This window comes from Astatotilapia calliptera, chromosome 4 (genome assembly GCF_900246225.1).
Source record: "Astatotilapia calliptera chromosome 4, fAstCal1.2, whole genome shotgun sequence".
NCBI classification, from domain to species: Eukaryota; Metazoa; Chordata; class Actinopteri; order Cichliformes; family Cichlidae; genus Astatotilapia; species Astatotilapia calliptera.
Genome location: NC_039305.1, coordinates 22,900,525 through 22,926,425, shown reverse-complemented (window position 1 = coordinate 22,926,425; position 25,901 = coordinate 22,900,525). Strand labels below are relative to the sequence as shown.

Sequence of the window (25,901 nt, the reverse complement as noted above, 5' to 3'; positions counted from 1 at the left end):
TGAACAACACTCATCCTACTTTGTTAAATTAGAGAAATCTCATTCTAAACTTAGTTCTGTTCGGAGACTTAATATTGACGGTATTATAACTGATGACCCCCGAAAAGTCTCCACCTATTGCTCCAATTTTTATAAAGATTTATACAAGTCAGAGTTTGATGAGAGTGCTGGTCTGAACTTTATGGAACAAATCCCTGATGTGCGAACAGTAACAGAAGATCAGTTGAGTTTCTGTGATAGGCCGATATCTATTGGTGAAGTGCTGCCCGCTATTCAACGTCTTAAACTTAATAAATCCCCAGGAACCGATGGCTTAACCTCTGAATTTTACATTGCTTTTGCAGATCAACTGGCTCCATTTCTTCTTATGTATACATTGAAAGTCTTATAAATCAGTCTCTTCCCCCCACTTTATCACAAGGTCTGTTAACCCTAATCCCAAAGCCAAAGAAAGATCCCACTTATATTGACAATTGGAGGCCAATTTGCCTCCTTAATAATGATTATAAGATCCTAGCTCAGATCTTTGCCAAAAGACTGAAAGCTGTTTTGAATGATATTATTGGTGAAACTTTCTTTATGGCTAACAGACACATATCCAACAACATTAGACTTGTTTTTGACCTAATTGATTATGCAGATTTGTGTAGGGATGATAGCTTTATCTTATTTGTAGATTTCTGCAAAGCGTTTGATACCAGTGGTGGTCCTAGCCTGTTTGGCGCCCTGGGCAAACACTCCCTCTGATTCTCATTGTTTCAGGATGACCTGCCATTATCCAATGACACATCTGCTTACCTGTATCTTTTGCTCGTTTCTCCTCCTCTTCTTTTCTCTTTTTTCTAAACTGAGCACCTGATGGCTTTGAACTTTTCTTGTCCATCTTCCATTGGTTTTAATTTTGCACTCCAGTATGAACACCCATCCCCCAACCCGAGGGTCACCACAACATAACCTAACAGACCTAGACCTTAGTTCACAGATTTGCTTTGTCTAGGGTTTATTTCTGGGGTTTTGTACAACCCAGGGTTCAAATCATGAATCCATAATGGACTTGGATTTACAACATTATGAATGAAATGTGCTCTATTTGGAAGAACCGAGGGCTCTCGCGCTCACTTTTCGCATATAGAATTTTGAAAAAACATCGGTGCAAATTATAAGCCTGCATCATAATGTCTGGTGTTTTCATGTTTGTTGGTTTGTTTTAATTTTGTTTTATTTTGCGAGTTGGTTATTAGATGCTGCTCCAGCCAGCCGGAGAATCCCCCGCCGCCCCGCCCTCTCCTCCCTGTGCAGCAAGCAGCAGGCGCACCTCGCAAACGGAGGGCGCCCTTACTCCCAGCAAATGGGCAATGGAAACCCAATCGGTGCCTACAACATTCCCAATATGCGCTGGCATGATGTCGGGGCAGCATAAGTACGAGTAATTTTTTTTATTTATTTATTTTTTGCCGATGCCCGTGATACCGCCCCCCCACCATGATGCCGCCCCAGGAAACCGCCCGTGTCGCGCGTATCAAAAACCGCTACTTGTCCTGAATATCACGGCACAAGCAGGATTCACTGCACTGTTAATGTTAGCTTTGTTATATTGCTGCCTCTGTTCGGTGGTGTCGAGCCAAACGGACTTTAACGTGTGTTTGAACGAGCTGGCGGTTCACTCGTGAAGCTGAAAGAAAGATGCTTTAATCACAGGAGTCACACATGTGTCCACTGTACCATCTGGTAACTCTTCTTGTTTAGCACTCGTAATAACACAAACACTAAATCCTCCTTCTCTCGTGCTGTTTTGTAGCAGTGTACACCTGAGACTGTCACCTGTCTGTCTGTCCTGCACTCTCTCTCTTTGTCTTTCTTTCTGATTGTGTAATAAAAGTATGAACATGTATTTATAAGTTACACTTGTGTTTGAATCCTGCAGCTTCTCACACATTTGATTTCCATGTGTGACAACTGCAGACAGACTGAGGGACACACTGCTGCACATCATCTGTGAGGCTTTGCACCCCTGATGATCCACCAGGACAAACTCAGCAGTGTGTGAGGAAGAGGAGGAGGAAGAGTCAGCAGCTGCTGACAGATGGAGAGAATAGACAGACTGTTCCCTGTTTGTGAAGGACTGCTAGAAAAGTTTAAAATAACTAATTGCCTGTCCTGAATCAGTCTCATTAGGTAATGTTCAAAATATTTTATTATTCCAGTGTTTTCAGTGTGGGAGAAAGTACTCAGGGCCTTCAAGTTACACACTATGAAAGGCAGCAACAAGTTTAATATTCAGAAACCTAAAGTATGTATCAGCAGCAGAATGGACCTAAAAATAAATGTTTGTTTCAGTTCTATGAAGCTTTGAGTATTTTGGATTAGTAGCACTGCTGTGTTTGTTGCATCATATTGCTGTAATTGTTTATATGCTTTATATATTCTGAGGTAAGTTGGTCTATAGTGTTACATCATATTCTATAAGGATGTTATGTGTTTGTATACTTTCTGCCCAGATGACTTAAAGCAGTTATGACATGGTCTGATTTTCTCACCCAATAAAGGAATATTTAATATATCAGACTACTCTTCATTCTATCAGAAACAGTTTTCACAGCTCGTACATTTTCCTTTTTACACATGTATGTAAGCATTGAGCCAAATGTAATAATGCCAACATATTAAATGAACAATATTTGTCTCTCATATATAATACATCTATATATACACTGTCAAAGATACTTGTCTTTGAGTGAAGATTTAAGGTGATAGGAAATATAAATAACTGCAACTTGAATCTTTGACCCAGAGTTCAAGCTCACTACTATAACATATATATATATATATATATATATATATATATATATATATACACACACACACACACACTCTGGGTCAAAGATTCAAGTTGCAGTTTCTGTATATATATATATATATATATATATATATATATATTTATTTATTTATTTATTTTGTAGGAGCCATATGAGTTGTTCCTTTTTTGACTAAGTGGGTTGGTTTAAATGGACTCACTGTATTGGTGCACGGGTGTGGGGCGTGTCTCATGGGTGTGGTAGATGATAAATGTGGTTGCACTCACCTGTTCACAGCACCTGATGTTGATGAGCAGAAAGGTAGGGTGAGCATGAGGCAAAACTTTCTGTTCACCGCAGCTTGAATTGTTTTGATGTATTTTAACTGTAACTTGATGGTTTTTGTATATTTGTGCACTAATTGATGCCATAGACCAAGTTGTAATTTGGCATAGTAGTTAGTGCAGTTATTGGTGAGTTGCAGTTATTTGTTTGTGCAGTCTGTGCATTTGTTTAATAGTTAATCCCAGGCAATGATTTGTATATTGGACAGTTGCATGTGGAATAAAAGGAGCAAATGGTACAGAAGTGTATTTTATGTGTTTATTGTTGCGCGTCATCTGTGTCCTCATGTATAGTCTGCCGCGGCCATAGGTTGGAGGAGCCACAACAAATTGTCAACAGAAACGTTTGTAGGTTTTATTGGATTATTTATAAATAGATGAGTTTTATTAGTGAGAGTTTTATAGTTTGCTGTTGCCTTTGTCCACGCAGCTTTTAGATTAAGCCTTTGGCTACACAAAACAGATTTCTTTCAGGAGTCTTATTCCCCTGTTAGGTTTCAGCAGTACAGCTGCACAAGGCGTTGTACTGATTTGCTTTCTAGTTATTGTGCATCAGGCGGCTGAAGCCATTGGCTTGGGAGTACCGCCGCAGTTTGTGTTTAAGACAGTTTGTCTTCCTCACAGCTGACGGTATGGAGGTACATAAATACCCACCGCTAGTATGTACGGAAGACTAGGTTGAGTTAGTTAGGTTTAATAGGCAGATAGTGGGGGATATTGCTCCTGTTAATTGTGTGTCCAAGGTTTATTGAAGGGAATGTCATCAAGTTGATGTGTTGGAATGAAGCTGTGTGGCATAGGTGCAGTTCAGCATTTGGATTTTGTATTGTTTTGAAAAAAAATGGAGACACACCAATTAATACAATGTGGTGATGTGGATGGAAAGAAAAGACAGCCGGAACCGACTACTAAGGCTTTGGAGAATCAGATTGAAAGGCTTCAAACAGAACGTCACACTAAGATTAATAAAATTAAAAAGGTCATAAAGATTATTAAAGAATTAAAGCAATCTGAGGATAACGTTTCCACTGTTCAGGCTCAGTTAGAGAATTTGTCTGTTGCTTAATGAGGCAACTCGTCTTCATGAAACCTTGCTTCCTTTGCTTCCTCAAGAAAAACAAACTGCTTGGTTTAGAAGTGTGCGAGCACATAATACTGAGTTTATGGGAGAGATAAAGAAATGGCTTCATGATGCAAAGGGAAACCCTCAGAGTAAAAATCAGGTGTCTGAGCTTGATTTGCCACATATAAATCCACCTGGTGTTGAGTCTTCTGATGTATTACCTGCTGGAAATGGTTCTGGTGCTTCTAGGCACGCCGGGAATGTTGGTAAAGGTGCTGTGATAGATGATGTTAATCCAAGTGAAAGCATCTCTAATGTTGGAACCAGAAGTTGTAGGAAAAGTAAATCATCACTCAGTGGCTCAATGGTTTCATCTGCCTTGTCAGCACGCATAATGGCAGAAGCTGACATGGCTGTCCTTCTTGTTCGACAGAGGTTGTTGAAAGAAAAGCATGCTTTGGAAGAACAAGAAATGCAGCTTAAGAAAAGGAGCTTCTTGACTTAGAAACTGAAATAGCAGCCTCAGCAGCAAAGGTGAATGTTTTAAAAGCTTCTGAAATGTCCCGAGTCTCAAGTGCTGTTAATGGTAAATCTGATGGAATGAATTCGTATTTAGAACGAGAACAGGAGTTTAGGCATTTTAAATCCTAACGCTCCTACGTTCAAACCTGTGTTACCAGAGCAGCCATATCAGGGTGTTGATGCAAGTGATCATCAAGCGCATGTATTGGATGTAAGGCCCAAGGTTAAAAAATATTTCTCAGCCTAAGGTCGTTTTGTTGGAAAAGTCAGAGATGGAGTTACATCAAGTATTTCCAGGTGCAGTTTCAACTAATCGGATGATGTCGCAGTCTCACGCACAATCAAAACCTCTTACACATACAGTGCAAGGTGGTGAGGGTCATGATCATCTAGTCACAGTTTTGAAGAAACAAAATGAAATTACAACTTTATTGGCTGAGCAGCTGTCTGTTTTTGCTACCAAGGCGTGACATTCAATTCTTTGATGGTGATCCTTTGCAATATCAAACATTTATGAGAGCGTTTGAGCACATGGTGGAGAGTCAAGCTCACAGTGCTAAGGATTGTTTATATTTTCTCAAGCAATATACTAGAGGCCATCCAAGAGAAATGGTCAGAAGCTGTCAGTATATGCCTGTTGAGTATGGATATGCTAAAGCTAAATCTTTGCTCCAGGAAAACTTTGGCAATTCGCTGAAAATTGCTGCTGCCTACATTGAAAGGGTCAATAAATGGCCACCTATAAAATCTGATGATGTGAAGGCTTTGCAGGGATATGGGTTTTTATTAAGGCAATGTTGTAATGCAATGGGAGACGTTGAGTCCTTGCATGAGTTGGATGTCTCTGCTAATAGAATAGAATTCAACTTCAACTAATATGCAAGCAGTTATAAAAAGTTGCCTTATAAGCTCAGGGATAAGTGGAGGAATGTTGTGTGCAATCTGCAGGAGAGGATTCAACGTAAAGTGGTTTTTTGCGATGTTGTTGAGTTTGTCGAAAGGCAAGTTAAGATCGCAAGTGACCCATTGTTTAGAGATATACAGGCTCCTCCAGCCATCAGAAAAGAGGCGAGGAATGTTAAGTCTCAGTTTTACCCTAAGGCTAAGCGGAGTAGTTTTGCTACTACAGTGGCCAAGGTGGAAGGGAAGATTGAGCCAGCATTGAGGCGAGAGAGTGGTTCAGTTGTGACCAAGGTTTGCTTGTTTTGTGGAGCAGGGCATATGTTGGATTTGTCCTTTGTTTGAAAGAAAGTTGCACTGTGAAAGATTATCTTTTTTGAAAGAGAATGGTGTGTGTTATGGTTGTCTGCGCATTGGGCACAGAAGCAAGGACTGTAGGAAACGTCTCTTGTGTAAAGTCTGTAAACAGAAACACCCCACACTCTTACATATCCACTCCAAGCAGAGGGAAAGTGTTTCAGTGCAAACTGTAGGAGGGGGAGAACCACCAGATGAAGGTCCTTCATGTGCTGCGCAAAGCAGTGGCGTTACTGGGGCTGGTGAGCAAAATAGTGCTCTGTCCATAATACCAGTTAGTGAAGGCCAAGAAAGGTAATCAGTCACTGATAACCTATGCTTTTCTAGATCCTGGGAGTTCAGCTTCATTTTGTACTGAAGGGCTCATGAATAGGCTGAATCTTTCAGGAAGGAAAACTGGCGTTCTTTTGCGGACAATGGGTCAGGAGAAAATGGTCAGTAGTTATGTTGTTTCAGATTTGGAAGTAGCTGGTTTGGATTTAGATCACTACTGTGACTTGCCTGACTTATTTACTCAGAAAAGCATGCCTGTTCATCAATGTAATATTCCCCGACAGGAAGATCTCGATAGATGGCCACATTTGCGCTATATTAAGATACTGGAGATAAATTCTGGGGTAGACCTGTTGATCAGGACCAATGTGCCCAAGGCTTTAGAGCCATGGGATGTTGTTAGAAGTCAGGATGGAGGTCCCTATGCAGTAAAAACTATGCTGGTCCTCTCAGAGAGGATCGTAAGACTGACATTTTTGATGTGAGTGTCAATAGGATTTCCGTGGCAAGATTGGATGAGCTGTGGGAACGTCAAATAAAGGCTGATTTTCCACAATGTATTCAGGATGAGCAGTTTGCTTTGTCTAGAGAAGATCAGCAGTTTATGAAGTCAGTGATGGACTCTGTTAAGTTGGTTGATGGTCATTACAACATTGGTTTACCTTTTAGGTGCAATCAGGTAAAAATGCCAAATAATAGGAAGGCTGTAGAACAGCAAGCATTCATATGCACTGTCATTATTTCATCAGTACTTCATTAGTCTGCATCACTTATCATCAGTTTATTATCAATATTATCATGTATCATTTATCATTTAGTAAATCTGCCAGAGCACGCAGAATAAAACACCTTTTAGATATAATACTCTATCATGCAAATAGCACCAGCGGACCTGCAGGTCCAGGCAGGCCGAAGTCAGTTGAGGACAGTCAACTTTCGTTGGCTTGGACCTACAATCTCACAAAACTGCACATTCGTCTACACAATTGGTTATGTTCCCAGATACCGATGATGGGAAACATTTGGTTTCAAGCCTGGGAGAGTGTTGTTGTGCTGAGAAGAGGAGGTCCAGGAATTCTCCTGACGTCATAATGGCTATAAAGCTTTCTGTAACGGGGCAGAGAGGAGAGGACCGGCTCCCCACACTGTATAATAAGTGTGTGTTTAATAAATCACTTTTTGGACACCTCTCCGGACTCTGTCTGCGCTTATCTTTCCTTCCAAATGAAAAGAACCTCACAGCCTTAAACGGAAGTTTGTCAAGGATGATTCCTGGTTGTCAGGGCCAAAGTTTCTTGCTGAACCAGAAATTAATTGGCCAGTGAACCTTGATTTTGGAAAGATCTCTTTAAATGATCCAGAGATTAAAATGGCCGTTTTAGTTAATGCTGTTGATGCAAATGAATACAAGAGTGCATTAATCAGGGACATCAAGAAGGCCTACAGAAAGCTGGCTTTGCAGTTACACCCCGACAGAAACCAAGACGACCCGCAAGCCCTGGACAAGTTTGCAGATTTGGGGGCAGCCTATGAGGTCCTCTCAGATAAGGAGAAAAGGGAAACTGTATGACATGTATGGAGAGTACAGGCTCAAAGAGGGTCACCACAGCTCTCACAGCGATATCTTCTCCAGCTTCTTTGGTGATTTTTGGAGTGTCAGAAGTGGCAGAGAATCGGACGGAACTTCATTCCTGGGGATGTGGTTATCATTGTCGATGATTCTGCGCCTCGTAACTCTTGGGTGACTGGAAAACTCCCCAAAAAGTTTAAAAAGATGAAGTTTAAAATATAATTGGCAGGGGTGCGTTCTTCGTACCTCGCTAAGTAAGTTAGCTGGATCTGATTGTTGACGATTTCGCGTGATCTTGGATCGTTCGGTTCCCCGAAGCGATCCAAGACTTGCTGCCATAGCAACAAAGCCGTAAGCGTAAACTTGCTCGGGAGCAGGTTTACTTTATGTAAACGGGATTAGATCGCGGCCACTCGGGTATGTCCGCTTCATTTATACGAAAGCAACAGCGATATTTTTCCACTGTTTTTCCATAAATAAATATTATCAATGTAACTAAAGAGAATGCAGTATTTGATTCTTTTATTGATTTCATACAGATACATACAGGTCATTTCCTAAAAAAAGGGAAATGTAATAGAATGATTAATAGTACATGTATTTGATTATTTCAGATGTAATTCATATTTTAGAGTAGTAATAGTAAATTACTTCATGTAATCAAGATGAGAGACCACGGCTATAAAAGCGAAGGTGGATTTGGGAAGCCTGTCGCAGCCATGTCCTGTCCGTTTACGCGAGCCACCCATTGCGGAAGGTGCAAGATTGATAAGGAGAGTTTTCAGAATTCAGCGTATATTGCGGGATAGACAGGATCCTTTAGCTCAGCGCGACAGTGTGCTCATAGAGAGATATCGATATTCCCGTGAGGGTATTATTTACTTAACCAACTTGTTGACGAGGGGGTGCAGGACCACCACCTGTCTTTTTTTGCTCTGCCCTTTTCTTGGTTGCTGTTATGAACAGATTATTTCAGGGTCTCTTTTCAAGAGACTAAAAGCAATATAAGTGATAAATATTACCATTCTGTAGAATATTCTTATATTTCACTTTTACTTGTTCCCATGTTCTAGTGGGTCCTGTTGTGGCTCTAATGTGAAAGAGGATATAATGTAATATAATATGACATAATGTAATATAATAAATTACTTAAGAGTTTAATTTGTCAGCAACTTTCTGCCAGCCCTCTCTCCTTGCTTTTGCAGCCTTTGCAGTGTTCCCTTGCGTTTTAATTGAACTCTGAAACTCCTGAAATCCCTCAATCAAGAGTTCTTGCTCTGCTGCCGAAAAATACTGAGCGCGCTCCTTCGACATTTTTGCCGACCAATCAAAGGGTTGCCGATCAATGTTTCTACTATCGATGCGTAGCCACTTTTAAGCCACCCAGTGATCTCACATTACTTCATCCAGCTATACTAATCGTCAACAACAGGTGTGTTCGGAGAACCGGAATAGCAAGCTCAAAGTTGGCGCGATGATTTGATCTTGGATGTAGTAAGCGAGGTATGAAGAACAGACCCCTGGCCCATAAAAGAGGTTAACTAAATGTAACTCTACAAAAAGTAATTTACAGAAACGTAATCACACAACTTCAGTCACAAACGGACCTAAACACAAAGACGCAGGAGGGTAGCTTTTATAGTGGTTTGGCCAAACCATTTACACACAATAGGGAGAAACATAAACAAACACCAATACTAACTAAGCACAGAATAACGTAAGTAAACACAAAACACCCCCGTTTCTCACAAGCACTTGGTTGGTCCTGCTGAACAGGTGTTTACAAAGTCCTCAGCCCTTGGCAACACCTTTTGCCCAGACAGAAAACAGCCACCTCCCCAAACCAGGTAACTCAAAGTAAGAGAAACATAATTAATATTAAAGAAACAATTTTTGAAAAACCACACAATGCTGTTATGTGCACGCTTCATAACATCAGTGTTAGGTTTAAGTGAAGACATTCATGAATTATATTACTAAGATAATTGCAAACCAATATAATGATGTGAATGAAGGGACTGACTTTACAATAGACATAGCATAATTTATTTTTATTTTTTTTTCACCCAGCCAAAAGCATATATATGTTCAAAGCACCATATCAGCCTCATGTTACACAGAGGCTGTCAATTCAGCGCTGTAATGGCTCCAGTAGGGGGCGTACTTCTTCAGCCAGGAATTTTGACACCTGGAGGAGAGGAGCAGGAAGAAGAAAATACATTTTACACCATTAGTTTCTTAACAGTCGTCACCGTTGCAGTAATAGGGGAGCTGTGGCTTAGATGAAAACATTCATCTGTGGTCAGACTGAACAAAAATAAGGCTGTTCATGCTGTACCTGTTGTGGAGCACGCCCAATAAAGGTCTTGGGGTCCAGCAAAGCATCCAGCTGCCCTAGAATGGGTGCAAAGTAGGGGTCTCGCTGGATTCTGGCCAGCAGGTCATTGTCTCCACCTTCCTGTTTAACCACAGCTGCTGACTCTTGGGAGAGAACACAGATTTTCTCATGGCACTCCTGAAGGAGACTGATAGGTTTGTAGCTTGAACCTATCCGCTGGAACGTTGAAGACAATATAATTACACAGCAAAGCAAGACACGGGTAGGCAAAGTTCTTCATGTTTCTCGTGCACGGGAGAGACCGGACAGGCGCCGTTCCTTCGCTTGACCCCAGTTGCTCTCGTCCGTTCTCCCGTAACACTGCCCTTTTATTGAGGTTACATGAATATGCATAGGTTCATTAACACAGGCAAAGAGTACTTTGCCTGTGTGTGTGATTTGTGTGAGGTCAAGATGTGACCCTGTGAAGACTCCCCAAAGCTGGTGCCAGGCGTCTAGCAGATCTATCTAAACAAAAGGCTCTTATACTTAAAGAGATATACGTGTGTTTGCTATACCATATATCAACAAAGAAGATAGGACCTCTCTGATGTTCCTAGACTGTGGGTGTGCATTCTAGTGTGGAATACACACCAAGCCTTTACAGCCTGCTAAAGATCAGTCCTATCACTACACAATTGATTATATACCTTTAAGCATATATGGTTAAATATTTCTAAGCATAAATGACAATGAACAATACAAAACCTAACAGAGACACAGGAAAAAACAGAAACATTAAGGTGGAGCTGACTTTATGTAACGGAGCGGAAAGGCTTATTTTATTCCCACAGTGTCGTTTTTCTAAAGGAAGGAAACCTTCCTCCAAACGGACAGAGCAGTGGAGCCGCCAAGGGAAAGCACACGATTAAAAAACTGTAGAATTAAAATATAATTTATTATATTTAAATAGTTAAAAGTGTAAGATAAATTAAAACAACCTTGGCCAAGGGATAACACAATAAAAATCAATAAAACACAACATTAAAAGTCCAGTGGGATCCACCACAGCATAAAAGTCCCAGGGAGTTAAGAAATCCAGCGAAGTAAAAGGGAAACCCAGCGGAGTCCTCTCCTTCCTTTCCGCATTCGCGTCTTGATATGCTAGAGAAAGGGAGGAGCGGCAGTCACTATTCTTCCGGCAGTTTTTATTCAATAAAAGGGGATAAGTCGAAGACTTACCCCGGGTGGGCAGAGCTCTCAACTCCGCCACTTTAACAGCCATGTTGTTGGGTCTCCATGTCAGGTCTGGTTATTGGTAATCAGCTTCTTCATTTAAATGGTCAAAACACTGGTTACTAGTCAGTAAGATGATCTCATTTCAGTCATCTGAATTTCTGGTTACCACTGGCATTTTCTGCCCAGTAAACCATCTCTCCTGATTAAGCAAAAATGCATTCATCCAGTTATGTTCAAATTATTGTGTCCATTCTGACTCACAGGGTATTCTCTCCTACCTGTCTGTTGCCTCCTGCCTTCACTATCGCCATAATAATGTTCTCTGTGGCCATGAAGGGCAGCTCATTGTGGATGTCTCTCTCAATGACTTTGGGGTAGACCACAAGACCCTCTGTGATGTTCTGCAGCGTGCTGAGGACAATGTCTGCTGTCAGGAAGGACTCGGGCAGGGAGATCCTCCTGCACAGGAGCAAGGCAGAGAAGAGAGGAAAGAAACCATCAGTAATCACAATAACAGCTTTTTACTCAACCACTGAATCCTGGGTAACAATGTGCAATGCATTGTAGGATGTGTAGTTCTTTAACCATTAACGCAATTATGTACATGGGCTGTATCCCAATTCAGGGTCTGCAGCCTTAAAGTACGCAGCCTCAACCATCCTCAAGGGCCGCGTACTCAAAGACCGCTAAGGCCGGAAGTGCGAGGCTTGTGTAATGGTACAGTCTAGCCTCCTTTGCGCTGATACTGTTGTTTGTCAATAAAGTAAAAAAAAAAAAAAAAAAAAAAAAGAGCCTCTGTTGCGCTGCTCAGGTTGCCTAGCAACCATGATACGAACCACTGGAAACGTGTCATAGCTTTGTTTGACAGAAATGAAGGAGAATCTTTTGTTCATTTGTTTATTTGTTTCTACATGAGCTTTGATCATTCTCTGTAAGATTAAGCTCAGCTATAACTTTGCTGACATGTGGCCAACAGTAATGTTTAATGTTCTTCGTTATTAAACATTTGCACATAAGGTATATAATATTCAGTACTTAAAGTGTACTCTTTGGCCGCCCCTCATCCGCAGTTTGTTTTTTTTTTTGTTTTTTTTCTGCAAATTTATCCACACCCATCGCCGTGCTATGCATTCTGGGATATGTTGGGCCACGAAGTCTACACTGCCACAGCCTTAAAATTCAGGGAAATGAAGGACTCATTTCAGGGCCGCATTTCGAGCAGCCTTTTAATTGGGACAGCCTTCGGCGCGCCGCTGTGACGTAATCGGCCTTGAAATACGTACTTTAAGGCTGCAGACCCTGAATTGGGATACAGCCATAGTCTTTTACTGTTGATTTATTTTCTTTTTTCCCTTTAGGTTTTCTCTTTTGTTGCTTTATGGCCATGATTTATGTCTTAGCTATTTGGCTTGGTTCAAAGCCTAAAACTCTGGAAGATTTCCTGAAGTGTCAGTGGAAAATATGAAGGAGAAATCCACTTTTTTTTTTTTTTTTTGTTTTGTTTTTTTTTGTTTTTTTTTGTTTCACACATGGTACAGCAGTAATGCATTCCCATACACAACCTTCCTTTCAATTAAAGTAACACTGTTTCCATGCATGAAAAGGAGCAGGAAGAAGAATAAATTCTTATTGATACCTGCCCCCTATCTGTGATAATACAAGTAGGCAACCAAAATTACACTATGACAATTTTCTGCACATAACAAAACAAAGCAAACAGAACAATATACTCAACAATGAGCAATACCACTAAATATCAAACTAAAAGGATCATTTTTCTACAATTAAATTCTATTCTTTTCAACTTCTTCATATTGGTTTATCATTTTATTCTTATAGCAGATTTTAAATTGAGAAACATTTATACAACACTTAAGATGATCACTGAGAGAATTCCTATGACTGTTGGACACATTTGCCTTTGTGTGGTTCAAGCAAACCGGTGCTTAAAATAAAACTTCCTTCTGCCGTCCCCATTTTCTGAACACAATACAAATAAACTTTAACTTAAGAGGTAGTGTTTATTTTTTGCCCTAAACATAATAGTTAAAGTCTGTAATTTCACTATGTCTTCTAGTTTTAACAATTTCGATTTTATAAACAAATTATTAGTGTTCTCTATATTTAACATTATGCATAATTCGAAGTGCTCTCTTCTGTAATAAGTATAATGCTTTCATATTAGTCATGTATGTATTCCCCCATACTTCAACACAATAGCTCAGATAGGGTAGAAACAATGAAAAATATAATATTCTCATGGTCTTGTAATCTAATATATCTAACATTACCCAGGATATAAATACTTTTAGCCAACTTTTTTTTTTTTTTTTTTTTTTTTTTTTTTTAAACATGTTCAATATGTGATTTCCATGTTAACTTTTAAAACCAGAGTCCCTATAAAAGTGGGCAGTCACGGTGGCACTCCATAAAAGCTACTGTGGGCAAAAACCATAGGCCTGTTAAATTAAGCTACTTCTTCTAACAGGAAAATCATCCATCAATTTTCTTCCACTTATCCGGGGCCGGGTCATGGGGGTAGAAGCCTAAGCAGAGAAACACAGACCTCCCTCTCCACAGCTACCTCCTCCAGCTTATTCTTAGGCAGCTCAGAGATATAATTTCTCCAGTGTGTCCTGGGTCTGCCCCAGGGCGTCCTCATGGTGGGAGATGCCCAGAACACCTCGCCCAGGAGGCATCCTAGTCAGATGCCCGAACCACCTCAACTGGCTCCTTTCAATGTGGAGGAGCAGCGGCTCTTCTCTGAGCCCCTCCTGGATGGCCGCACTACTCACCCTATCTCTAAGGGAGAGACCAACCACCCTTAGAAATGGTAGCTGGTAATGTGACCGCTACAGCTCCCACATCACTGCAGCACCAATCCGTTTGTCAATCTCCTGCTCCCCTCTCCCGTCACTAGTGAACAAGACCCCAAGATACTTAAACTCCTCCACTTTGGGCAGTAACTCATCCCTGACCCTGGCACTCCACCCTTGTCCGGCTGACGGCAATGAGTGGAAAAATATAGGGAAGAGTTCACCCTGCCCAGGGTAGGGTTACCGGAGCCCCAACCTGGGAGTCAGTCCTGGGGAGGGTGCCAGAGGGCAAGTGTCTCATGACCGGGCTTTGGCCCATGGGGCCCGGCTGGGCACACCCCGAAGAGGAAAAATGGACCCACTCTTCTGTAGGTCCACCACCTGCAGGAGGCACCTTAGGACTCAGGTGCAGTGTTTTCCGGGCAGTGGCCAAGGGCGGAAACCCCGGCGGACCGATTCACGGTTACTGAGACTAGCGAGCAAGGAAATCATATTAGCACTAATTTAGCAGTGAACACACAACTGTTTCACCTTGGTTTATCTTTTTTTTTTTTTTTAAACTATTGAACTATTCAACTTTTTTTAATATTTCAGCTATTTTTACGTTATGTTTAACTAACAAATTGACTACTTCCATACTACCATACAATTGGAAAATGTTAAGCTTTTGTTCTCTCAGTTATAGGATTCTTTGTTCCTCTCAAGTCTTCAATTTTTTTAACAAGAAGACCTTGATGATGCAGAAGCAACACTCGTAACTGAGAATCATTGTTCACTACTATTTATTGTACGCTTCCACACTGATGTAATATCTACTTCACAGAGGAGAACTGCATCATACCAAATTCACAGCAGTGTAAGTGTGTCTGTGTTGGCTGACCTGTTGGCGCTATCATCCAGTGTCCTCTCCAGCCACTGCACTGAGGCAGTCTGCAGGGGGTCGGCCATCAACGCAATCAGATGTCGGGCCAAGCTACAGCAGCGTTCTGCACGCATGGGGTTCCTCTTGTAGGGCATAGCATTGGAACCTGGAAGAGGAGCGGGCAAAGCTTTAGGCTGAGGCACAGTTTAACAGGTGAAAAAGTGCTTTTGAATGAGCGAACGTACCAATCTGCTCCTTCTCAAAAGGTTCCTCGATCTCTTTTAGGTTGGCCAGCAAACGGATGTCTGTGCAGATCTACAGCAGACGACAGTATAAAGTTTAGACTCAGTTACATCAGCTTTTTGAAAATCCTGAGCTCAAGACCCAAGTTTCTTTAACCACCACTAAATGTAGACATTTCCTCACCTTGTGCACCTTTGACATCAAAGTTAGACAGCTCCATCAGTCTGATGAAGGCCTATGAAAACACTGCAGCTGCAGTCGGACTCACTGGAAGTGTGTAAAGCCGAGCGTGGGGAGGTCGGCGTATTCCTCTGCAAAGTTTGCCAGCCGGTCGATGACTCTGGCCAGCTGCAGGAAAAACAAGCCTTTAATGATCAAATCAGGGTGTCAAACTTATTTTACATCGTGGGCTACAAACAGCCAGCTTTGATCTTTAGCTCCCAGAAGCAGTGAAGATGCATAATAAATGTAACCAATATGTTGCAATGCATGTCCTGTAATTTTTAAATATTTTTCATGAATTCAATGAAAATGTCCTGTTAGTTTTTTTTAAATGGACTCACTGTAAAAACAAAAAACTAGCTGACAAGCTTGTTTGATATTAATATATTCATTTGCACTGTTTTCATAGAATTTCTGGACAAACAGGTGAGTCTCACCTTAGGCAAGAGGATGTTGAAGCCATCACGCAATGCAATGAGATCCTGAAGAAGAGAAACGACAAACATGAGAAGCTTTAAAGAGTCAAAACTCATCACTGCTGGGTTTATTTATGCAATAGTCATACTTACAGTATTGTCTCCCACATAGCATGACGTAGCTCCGAGGTGGATGATGGGAGCAGCTGTGGGGCAGCAGTGTGCAAAGGTGTGGACGTGCGCCATGACATCGTGCCTCAGCTTTCGCTCTTCTTCAGCCGCCACGGCAAAGTCAATGTCCTCTGCATGGCTCTCCATCTCTGCAATCTGAGCATCAGTGATGGGCAGACCCAGAGCCTGAGGAGGAGAACATTGAACACATAGACATGATGACAAACAGGAAGAGTTCCTACAAGCAACTCGTAAAGTTTAGAGCTGGCAAAACAAAAGTGCTTGTAGTTACAGAATGAATTCTGAACCATTTCCTGCAGGGTTTCATTTTCAGAGTTTACTTATAAGCTGCTTACAACTTTTTATGTGGAGCTTTTTGACTCTTGATAATACAGCTCTTTACTTTTAAGATACTTATCAACAGTTACAAATGCAAATATGTTTTATATAAATACATGTTTTATTATAAATACACATATTTGCAGTATTGGCTCTTCTGTTAATGAAAAGGATGTTTGGGTAAAAGTCACACAGTGACTTGCATTGCTAAGCTGATAGCAAACAGCCTCAGTTGTATTACCGGCCCCTACTAGACTGCGAAAATAACACCTCAGTGTTATTTCATGTCATTTAAATCCAGTTTTTTGCCAACAAGTCAGCCTTTGATCTCGTAGACTTTATGTGAAACAGCTCTGCTTCTTCTTTGTGGCCTCAGCACCAAGCTGACAAGCTCTCACAGCTGTTTATGGCGAGTCCATGAAATGATGCCGAGTGATGCCACAGCTCCAAAAGATATTCTGGCACGTTATGAGAGCTTGGTCCACATTGCCAGCAAAAAGTCAAATTCGTTGAATCACCTGGCAATTATATTCACGGTATTCATTCACTTTGTCCTTTTGAATTTGCTAGCTTGTTATGTTGTTGAGCCAGTGGCTTCTTCACTTGTTGCTCCTGTATTTTCCTCAGTGATCAGTGTGTCAGATCTTTTGCTACTTCTCTGCCTTGTTAGGTAATAACACTTGTAAGGCATGTTGCATATTTGCAGCTCTGGAGGTCAGGCTCACTAAATTGGAGACCAAATTTTGTGTGTGTGTGTGTGGGGCAGACGATCGAGGACAGAGCTGGCCCAGACGCCTGTCTGCTTGCCTTTTCTCCAGTTTTGATCATTATGTGCTGTCTACGTGAGGTCCACAGTGTATGGGAGGAAGAGGAAAGGCAGCAAGTAGTTGCGCTGTCCCAAGCATATAAGACTCGTGAAAAATCTGTGATTATCAGCTGCATTTATCTAATATTAAATCACTCACAAAAAATGCAATTTCATATATTTTATTTTTTGATTTTTCATTATATTTTTGTTTGTTGTATAGGCTATATACAGGGTTCCTTAATTTTTTTTCTGTTATTATTTTAATAAAATGCAACTCTGGAACTGCCAAATGTTTTCTGACTTATACACAATTTATTTTTATTGTATACTAACAGTATGTTAAGACCAAGAGACTTGATAGGGCTCTATAAAGGTTGCAGACTTTACTTCAGAACTTTTCTTGTCCATCTTCCATTGGTTTTAATTTTGCACTCCAGTATGAACACCCATCCCCTAACCCGAGGATCACCACAACATAACCTAACAGACCTAGACCTTAGTTCACAGATTTGCTTTGTCTAGGGTTTATTTCTGGGATTTCGCACAACCCAGGGTTCAAATCATGAATCCATAATGGGCTTGGATTTACAACATTATGAATGAAATGTGCTCTATTTGGAAGAAGCAGGCCCCCCTCCCCTTTCGACGGGTTGTGTGTGAGACTTTAAATCGAGGGCGTAGCTTTGGTTTTGGCATTGGTAGGGACGGATGATTCAACCACCAAACCCTGCCCTGTTTTTTTTTTTTTTGTTTTTTTTTTTTGTTGTTTTTTTCCTTTTTTGTCTTTGCTTCTTGATTTTTTTTTTTAAAAAAAGGAGAAATATACTTGCCTACATATGCTAGTCTACATGCTTTTAAACCATTTAAAATTACAATTCATAGTTTTGTGTGAATTATATAATGTTAAATTACTATTAAACAAATGACTAAGAATTTTAGACTTTAGTTTACTTCAGCCATATTCCATATAAATCAGGTATCATATAAAAATAGCTTCAAATACAGTCATGACAATAAAAGAATATGACTTTAACAACATTACTTCAGTTATAGTACACAAACATCTCTGATACATTAGCACTAAGGGAACAGTGAATGACCTGGTGGTTTTTGTCTATAAAACTACTCTAAGATTACCACAAAGTAAAAGATCTCGCAGCAAAATTATGCAACATTTTAGGCACTATTGCCCCGATCAAATCAGTGAGCTGGGATTTTTCATTCTAAACATGAACTACTGTTACAGCAACAGCCATGGATTACTGGTGCCCCACACAACTCAATGTACTGGTGTCAAGCCAGCCTCCAATTCGAGACTTGCAGTCAAGCCAGCCTCCAGTTGATTTTACGTTCCCTGTGTTTTCAAAGTATTACGGGAATGGATGTGGAAACCAGATTTCAAAATAAAAGCCAACTTCGAGTGAATTAACAGATATGTTAAGAACATAATAACATAATAATTTAGGCTTTTTTTTTTTAGAAACTCTAATGTTACATCTACATGACACAGCCTTGTACCCTAATTGTGCCCTGTCAAGGCCATCTTATTTTGGATTTCAAAGTAAAAGCCCTGTGAATCTTCATTTTTGAACTACTCTTTCAATGAATTCATAATGCTCTTAAAAGCAAAAGTCGTATTTCCAAATACTATTTGAACTTTGTATCAACACTTTCCAACCGCAGTCTTTTTCACAGTAATACCATATCAAATAAATTCTTTCTGATTTTGCTTTTCATAGTAATGGCCCTTTGAAATTGCCGATATTTGACTTAATCTTCTAACGATTCAAAATGCTCTAAAATGGAAAATTCCTGTTTCCACAGGGTAATTCCACTTTAGATCAACAGTATACAACCCCACAGTGACACCATATCAATATCAAGTCATTCTGATTTTGCTTTCAAAAATAAAAGCCTTTTCAAATTGTCCATAATTGACCTAACTTTCAGTGATTTCAAAATGCTCTTAAATAGAATTTTGCTGTTTCCACAGGATAATTCCACTCTGTATTTACAGTATACAGCCCCACAGTGATACCATATCAATATCAAGTCATTCTGATTTTGTTTTCAAAAATAAAAGCCCTTTCAAATTGTCCACAATTGACCTAACTTTCAGTGATTTCAAAATGCTCTAAAATGGAAAATTCCTGTTTCCACAGGATAATTCCACTCTGTATTTACAGTATACAGCCTCACAGTGATACCATATCAATATAAAGTCATTCTGATTTTGCTTTCAAAAATAAAAGCCTTTTCAAATTGTCCATAATTGACCTAACTTTCAGTGATTTCAAAATGCTCTTAAATAGAATTTTGCTGGTTCCACAGGGTAATTCCACTTTAGATCAACAGTATACAACCCCACGGTGATACCATATCAATATCAAGTCATTCTGATTTTGCTTTTCATAGTAATGGCCCTTTGAAATTGCCGATATTTGACTTAATCTTCTAACGATTCAAAATGCTCTAAAATGAAAAATTCTTGTTTCCACAGGGTAATTCCACCTTAGATCAACAGTATACAACCTCACAGTGATACCATATCAATATCAAGTCATTCTGATTTTGCTTTCAAAAATAAAAGCCCTTTCAAATTGTCCACAATTGACCTAACTTTCTGTGATTTCAAAATGCTCTAAAATGAAAAATTCTTGTTTCCACAGGGTAATTCCACTTTAGATCAATAGTATACAACCTCACAGTGATACCATATCAATATCAAGTCATTCTGATTTTGCTTTTCATAGTAATGGCCCTTTGAAATTGCCGATATTTGACTTAATCTCCTAACGATTCAAAATGCTCTAAAATGAAAAATTCTTGTTTCCACAGGGTAATTCCACTTTAGATCAACAGTATACAACCCCACAGTGATACCATATCAATATCAAGTCATTCTGATTTTGTTTTCAAAAATAAAAGCCCTTTCAAATTGTCCACAATTGACCTACCTTTCAGTGATTTCAAAATGCTCTAAAATGGAAAATTCCTGTTTCCACAGGATAATTCCACCTTAGATCAACAGTATACAGCCCCACAGTGATACCATATCAATATCAAGTCATTCTGATTTTGCTTTCAAAAATAAAAGCCTTTTCAAATTGTCCATAATTGACCTAACTTTCAGTGATTTCAAAATGCTCTAAAATGAAAAATTCTTGTTTCCACAGGGTAATTCCACTTTAGATCAACAGTATACAACCTCACAGTGATACCATATCAATATCAAGTCATTCTGATTTTGCTTTCAAAAATAAAAGCCCTTTCAAATTGTCCACAATTGACCTAACTTTCAGTGATTTCAAAATGCTCTAAAATGAAAAATTCTTGTTTCCACAGGGTAATTCCACTTTAGATCAATAGTATACAACCTCACAGTGATACGATGTTAAGATCAAGTCACTCTGATTTTGCCTTCCAAAATAAAAGTATTTTCAAATTGCCCATAGACGACCTACTCGTTTAACGATTTCAAAATGCTCTTAAATTGAAAGATGCTGTTTCCACAGGATAATTCCACTTTAGATCAACAGTATCCAACCCGACAGTAAAACCATGTAAATTTCATGTTGGTCTAATTTCGCCTTTCAAATTAATGGCCCGTCGAATTTGTCCATATGTGATATACTCTTTCAATTATTTCAGAATGTTTTAAAAATGAAAATTGCTGTTTCAACACATATTGGGTTTTCATTTTGAAAAGCAAAATCAGACTCAATTGATTATGACAGAATTGAATCATAAAGATGATGTAAAAGGAAGCTGAAATTGCCACTAGGTTGTAATTGATAGTACGTTTATATTTTAAGTCTGTGGAAAGATGTCATGGTTGGTTTGCAAGCTGTTTTGTAATTTCTTTATTTAGAATGACATCTTTCCACAGACTTAAAATATAAACGTACTATCAATTACAACCTAGTGGCAATTTCAGCTTCCTTTTACATCATCTTTATGATTCAATTCTGTCATAATCAATTGAGTCTGATTTTGCTTTTCAAAATGAAAACCCAATATGTGTTGAAACAGCAATTTTCATTTTTAAAACATTCTGAAATAATTGAAAGAGTATATCACATATGGACAAATTCGACGGGCCATTAATTTGAAAGGCGAAATTAGACCAACATGAAATTTACATGGTTTTACTGTCGGGTTGGATACTGTTGATCTAAAGTGGAATTATCCTGTGGAAACAGCATCTTTCAATTTAAGAGCATTTTGAAATCGTTAAACGAGTAGGTCGTCTATGGGCAATTTGAAAATACTTTTATTTTGGAAGGCAAAATCAGAGTGACTTGATCTTAACATCGTATCTCTGTGGGGTTGTATACTGTTGATTTAAAGTGAAATTATTCTGTGGAAACAGAAAATTTCCTTTTTAGAGCATTCCGAAATCACTGAAAGTTAGGTAAATTATGGGCATTTTCAACAGGCCATTATTTTGGAAGGCATAATCAGAATTACTTGAAATTGATATGGTAACATCGTGAGGTTGTATACTGTTGACCTAAAGTGAAATTATCCTGTGGAAACAGCAATTTTCACTTTTAGAGCATTTTGAAATCTTTAAAAGAGTAGGTCGTATCTTGGCAATTTGAAAAGTCTTTTATTTTGGAAGGCATAATCAGAATGACTTGATATTGATATGGTATCACTGTGGGGCTGTATACTGTTGATCTAAGGTGGAATTACCCTGTGGAAACAGGAATTTTCCATTTTAGAGCATTTTGAAATTGTTCCAGGATCAAGTCAGATATGGGCATTTTGAAAGGGCTTTTATTTTTGAAAGCAAAATCAGAATGACTTGATATTGATGTGGTAACATCGTCAGGTTGTATACTGTTGACCTAAAGTGAAATTATCCTGTGGAAACAGCAAAATTCTTTTTAAGAACATTTTGAAATCGTTAAAAAAGTAGGTCGTATATATGCTCAATTTGAAAGGGCATTTATTTTGGAAGGCATAATCAGAATGACTTGATATTGATATGGTGTCACTGTGGGGTTGTATACTGTTGATCTAAAGTGGAATTACCCTGTGGAAACAAGAATTTTTCATTTTAGAGCATTTTGAAATCACTGAAAGGTAGGTCAATTATGGACAATTTGAAAAGGCTTTTATTTTTGAAAGCAAAATCAGAATGACTTGATATTGATATGGTATCACTGTGAGGTTGTATACTGTTGATCTAAAGTGGAATTACCCTGTGGAAACAGCAAAATTCTATTTAAGAGCATTTTGAAATCACAGAAAGTTAGGTCAATTATGGACAATTTGAAAAGGCTTTTATTTTTGAAAGCAAAATCAGAATGACTTGATATTGATATGGTATCACTGTGGGGCTGTATACTGTTGATCTAAGGTGGAATTACCCTGTGGAAACAAGAATTTTTCATTTTAGAGCATTTTGAAATCACTGAAAGTTAGGTCAATTGTGGACAATTTGAAAGGGCTTTTATTTTTGAAAACAAAATCAGAATGACTTGATATTGATATGGTATCACTGTGGGGTTGTATACTGTTGATCTAAGGTGGAATTATCCTGTGGAAACAAGAATTTTTCATTTTAGAGCATTTTGAATCGTTAGAAGATTAAGTCAAATATCGGCAATTTCAAAGGGCCATTACTATGAAAAGCAAAATCAGAATGACTTGATATTGATATGGTATCACTGTGAGGTTGTATACTGTTGATCTAAAGTGGAATTACCCTGTGGAAACAGCAAAATTCCATTTTAGAGCATTTTGAAATCACTGAAAGTTAGGTCAATTGTGGACAATTTGAAAGGGCTTTTATTTTTGAAAGCAAAATCAGAATGACTTGATATTGATATGGTATCACTGTGAGGTTGTATACTATTGATCTAAAGTGGAATTACCCTGTGGAAACAAGAATTTTTCATTTTAGAGCATTTTGAAATAACTGAAAGTTAGGTCAATTGTGGACAATTTGAAAAGGCTTTTATTTTTGAAAGCAAAATCAGAATGACTTGATATTGATATGGTATCACTGTGGGGCTGTATACTGTAAATACAGAGTGGAATTATCCTGTGGAAACAGGAATTTTCCATTTTAGAGCATTTTGAAATCACTGAAAGTTAGGTCAATTATGGACAATTTGAAAAGTCTTTTATTTTTGAAAGCAAAATCAGAATGACTTGATATTGATATGGTATCACTGTGGGGCTGTATACTGTAAATACAGAGTGGAATTACCCTGTGGAAACAAGAATTTTTCATTTTAGAGCATTTTGAATCGTTAGAAGATTGAGTCAAATATCGGCAATTTCAAAGGGCCATTACTATTAAAAGCAAAATCAGAATGACTTGATATTGATATGGTATCACTGTGAGGTTGTATACTATTGATCTAAAGTCGAATTACCCTGTGGAAACAAGAATTTTTCATTTTAGAGCATTTTGAAATCACTGAAAGTTAGGTCAATTATGGACAATTTGAAAAGTATTTTATTTTGGAAGGCATAATCAGAATGACTTGATATTGATATGGTGTCACTGTGGGGTTGTATACTGTTGATCTAAGGTGGAATTACCCTGTGGAAACAAGAATTTTTCATTTTAGAGCATTTTGAAATAACTGAAAGTTAGGTCAATTATGGACAATTTGAAAAGGCTTTTATTTTTGAAAGCAAAATCAGAATGACTTGATATTGATATGGTATCACTGTGGGGCTGTATACTGTAAATACAGAGTGGAATTATCCTGTGGAAACAGGAATTTTCCATTTTAGAGCATTTTGAAATCACTGAAAGTTAGGTCAATTGTGGACAATTTGAAAGGGCTTTTATTTTTGAAAACAAAATCAGAATGACTTGATATTGATATGGTATCACTGTGGGGTTGTATACTGTTGATCTAAGGTGGAATTACCCTGTGGAAACAAGAATTTTTCATTTTAGAGCATTTTGAATCGTTAGAAGATTAAGTCAAATATCGGCAATTTCAAAGGGCCATTACTATGAAAAGCAAAATCAGAATGACTTGATATTGATATGGTGTCACTGTGGGGTTGTATACTGTTGATCTAAAGTGGAATTACCCTGTGGAAACAGGAATTTTCCATTTTAGAGCATTTTGAAATCACTGAAAGGTAGGTCAATTGTGGACAATTTGAAAAGTCTTTTATTTTGGAAGGCATAATCAGAATGACTTGATATTGATATGGTGTCACTGTGGGGTTGTATACTGTTGATCTAAAGTGGAATTACCCTGTGGAAACAAGAATTTTTCATTTTAGAGCATTTTGAATCGTTAGAAGATTAAGTCAAATATCGGCAATTTCAAAGGGCCATTACTATGAAAAGCAAAATCAGAATGACTTGATATTGATATGGTATCACTGTGAGGTTGTATACTGTTGATCTAAAGTGGAATTACCCTGTGGAAACAGGAATTTTCCATTTTAGAGCATTTTGAAATCACTGAAAGGTAGGTCAACTATGGACAATTTGAAAAGTCTTTTATTTTGGAAGGCATAATCAGAATGACTTGATATTGATATGGTGTCACTGTGGGGTTGTATACTGTTGATCTAAGGTGGAATTACCCTGTGGAAACAGGAATTTTTCATTTTAGAGCATTTTGAAATCACTGAAAGTTAGGTCAATTATGGACAATTTGAAAGGGCTTTTATTTTTGAAAGCAAAATCAGAATGTCTTGATATTGATATGGTAACATCGTGAGGTTGTATACTGTTGATCTAAAGTGGAATTACCCTGTGGAAACAGGAATTTTCCATTTTAGAGCATTTTGAAATCACTGAAAGGTAGGTCAATTATGGACAATTTGAAAAGGCTTTTATTTTTGAAAGCAAAATCAGAATGACTTGATATTGATATGGTATCACTGCGGGGTTGTATACTGTTGATCTAAAGTGGAATTACCCTGTGGAAACAGGAATTTTTCATTTTAGAGCATTTTGAATCGTTAGGAGATTAAGTCAAATATCGGCAATTTCAAAGGGCCATTACTATGAAAAGCAAAATCAGAAAGAATTTATTTGATATGGTATTACTGTGAAAAAGACTGCGGTTGGAAAGTGTTGATGCAAAGTTCAAATAGTATTTGGAAATACGACTTTTGCTTTTAAGAGCATTATGAATTCATTGAAAGAGTAGTTCAAAAATGAAGATTCACAGGGCTTTTACTTTGAAATCCAAAATAAGATGGCCTTGACAGGGCACAATTAGGGTACAAGGCTGTGTCATGTAGATGTAACATTAGAGTTTCTAAAAAAAAAAAAAAAAGCCTAAATTATATGTTATTATGTTCTTAACATATCTGTTAATTCACTCGAAGTTGGCTTTTATTTTGAAATCCGGTTTCCACATCCATTCCCGTAATACTTTGAATACACAGGGAACGTAAAATCAACTGGAGGCTGGCTTGACTGCAAGTCTCGAATTGGAGGCTGGCTTGACACAAGTCTCAAACGTCCACTATGTGAAGGAGCCAAACACATGCCTTCTCCTCTCGTTAACTGAGATAAACTGCTGGCATATTGGTTTTACATCTATACTGTCCAGTCTCTCGTGGTGGACATGGCATACAGCATTTTACCTTTAAGCATTTTACATTTTAACGTTAGGCATATAATTTTAACAGCCTCTGTAAA

The 25,901-nt window shown here is 38.6% G+C and overlaps 1 protein-coding gene across 1 annotated transcript; it reads right to left on the bottom strand.

Annotated features, from left to right (window-relative positions):
• Nucleotides 1–10,111: 10,111 nt before the first annotated feature.
• On the bottom strand, nucleotides 10,112–16,331 carry LOC113021569 (adenylosuccinate lyase-like). The gene is made up of 7 exons (XM_026166310.1): nucleotides 16,093–16,331; nucleotides 15,961–16,005; nucleotides 15,569–15,649; nucleotides 15,304–15,373; nucleotides 15,077–15,224; nucleotides 11,659–11,839; nucleotides 10,112–10,339 (listed from the first exon to the last, which is right to left on the bottom strand). The coding sequence occupies exons 1-7, from the start codon at nucleotides 16,255–16,257 to the stop codon at nucleotides 10,127–10,129; spliced, it is 903 nt and encodes a 300-aa protein (XP_026022095.1). The 5' UTR covers nucleotides 16,258–16,331; the 3' UTR covers nucleotides 10,112–10,126.
• Nucleotides 16,332–25,901: the final 9,570 nt, after the last annotated feature.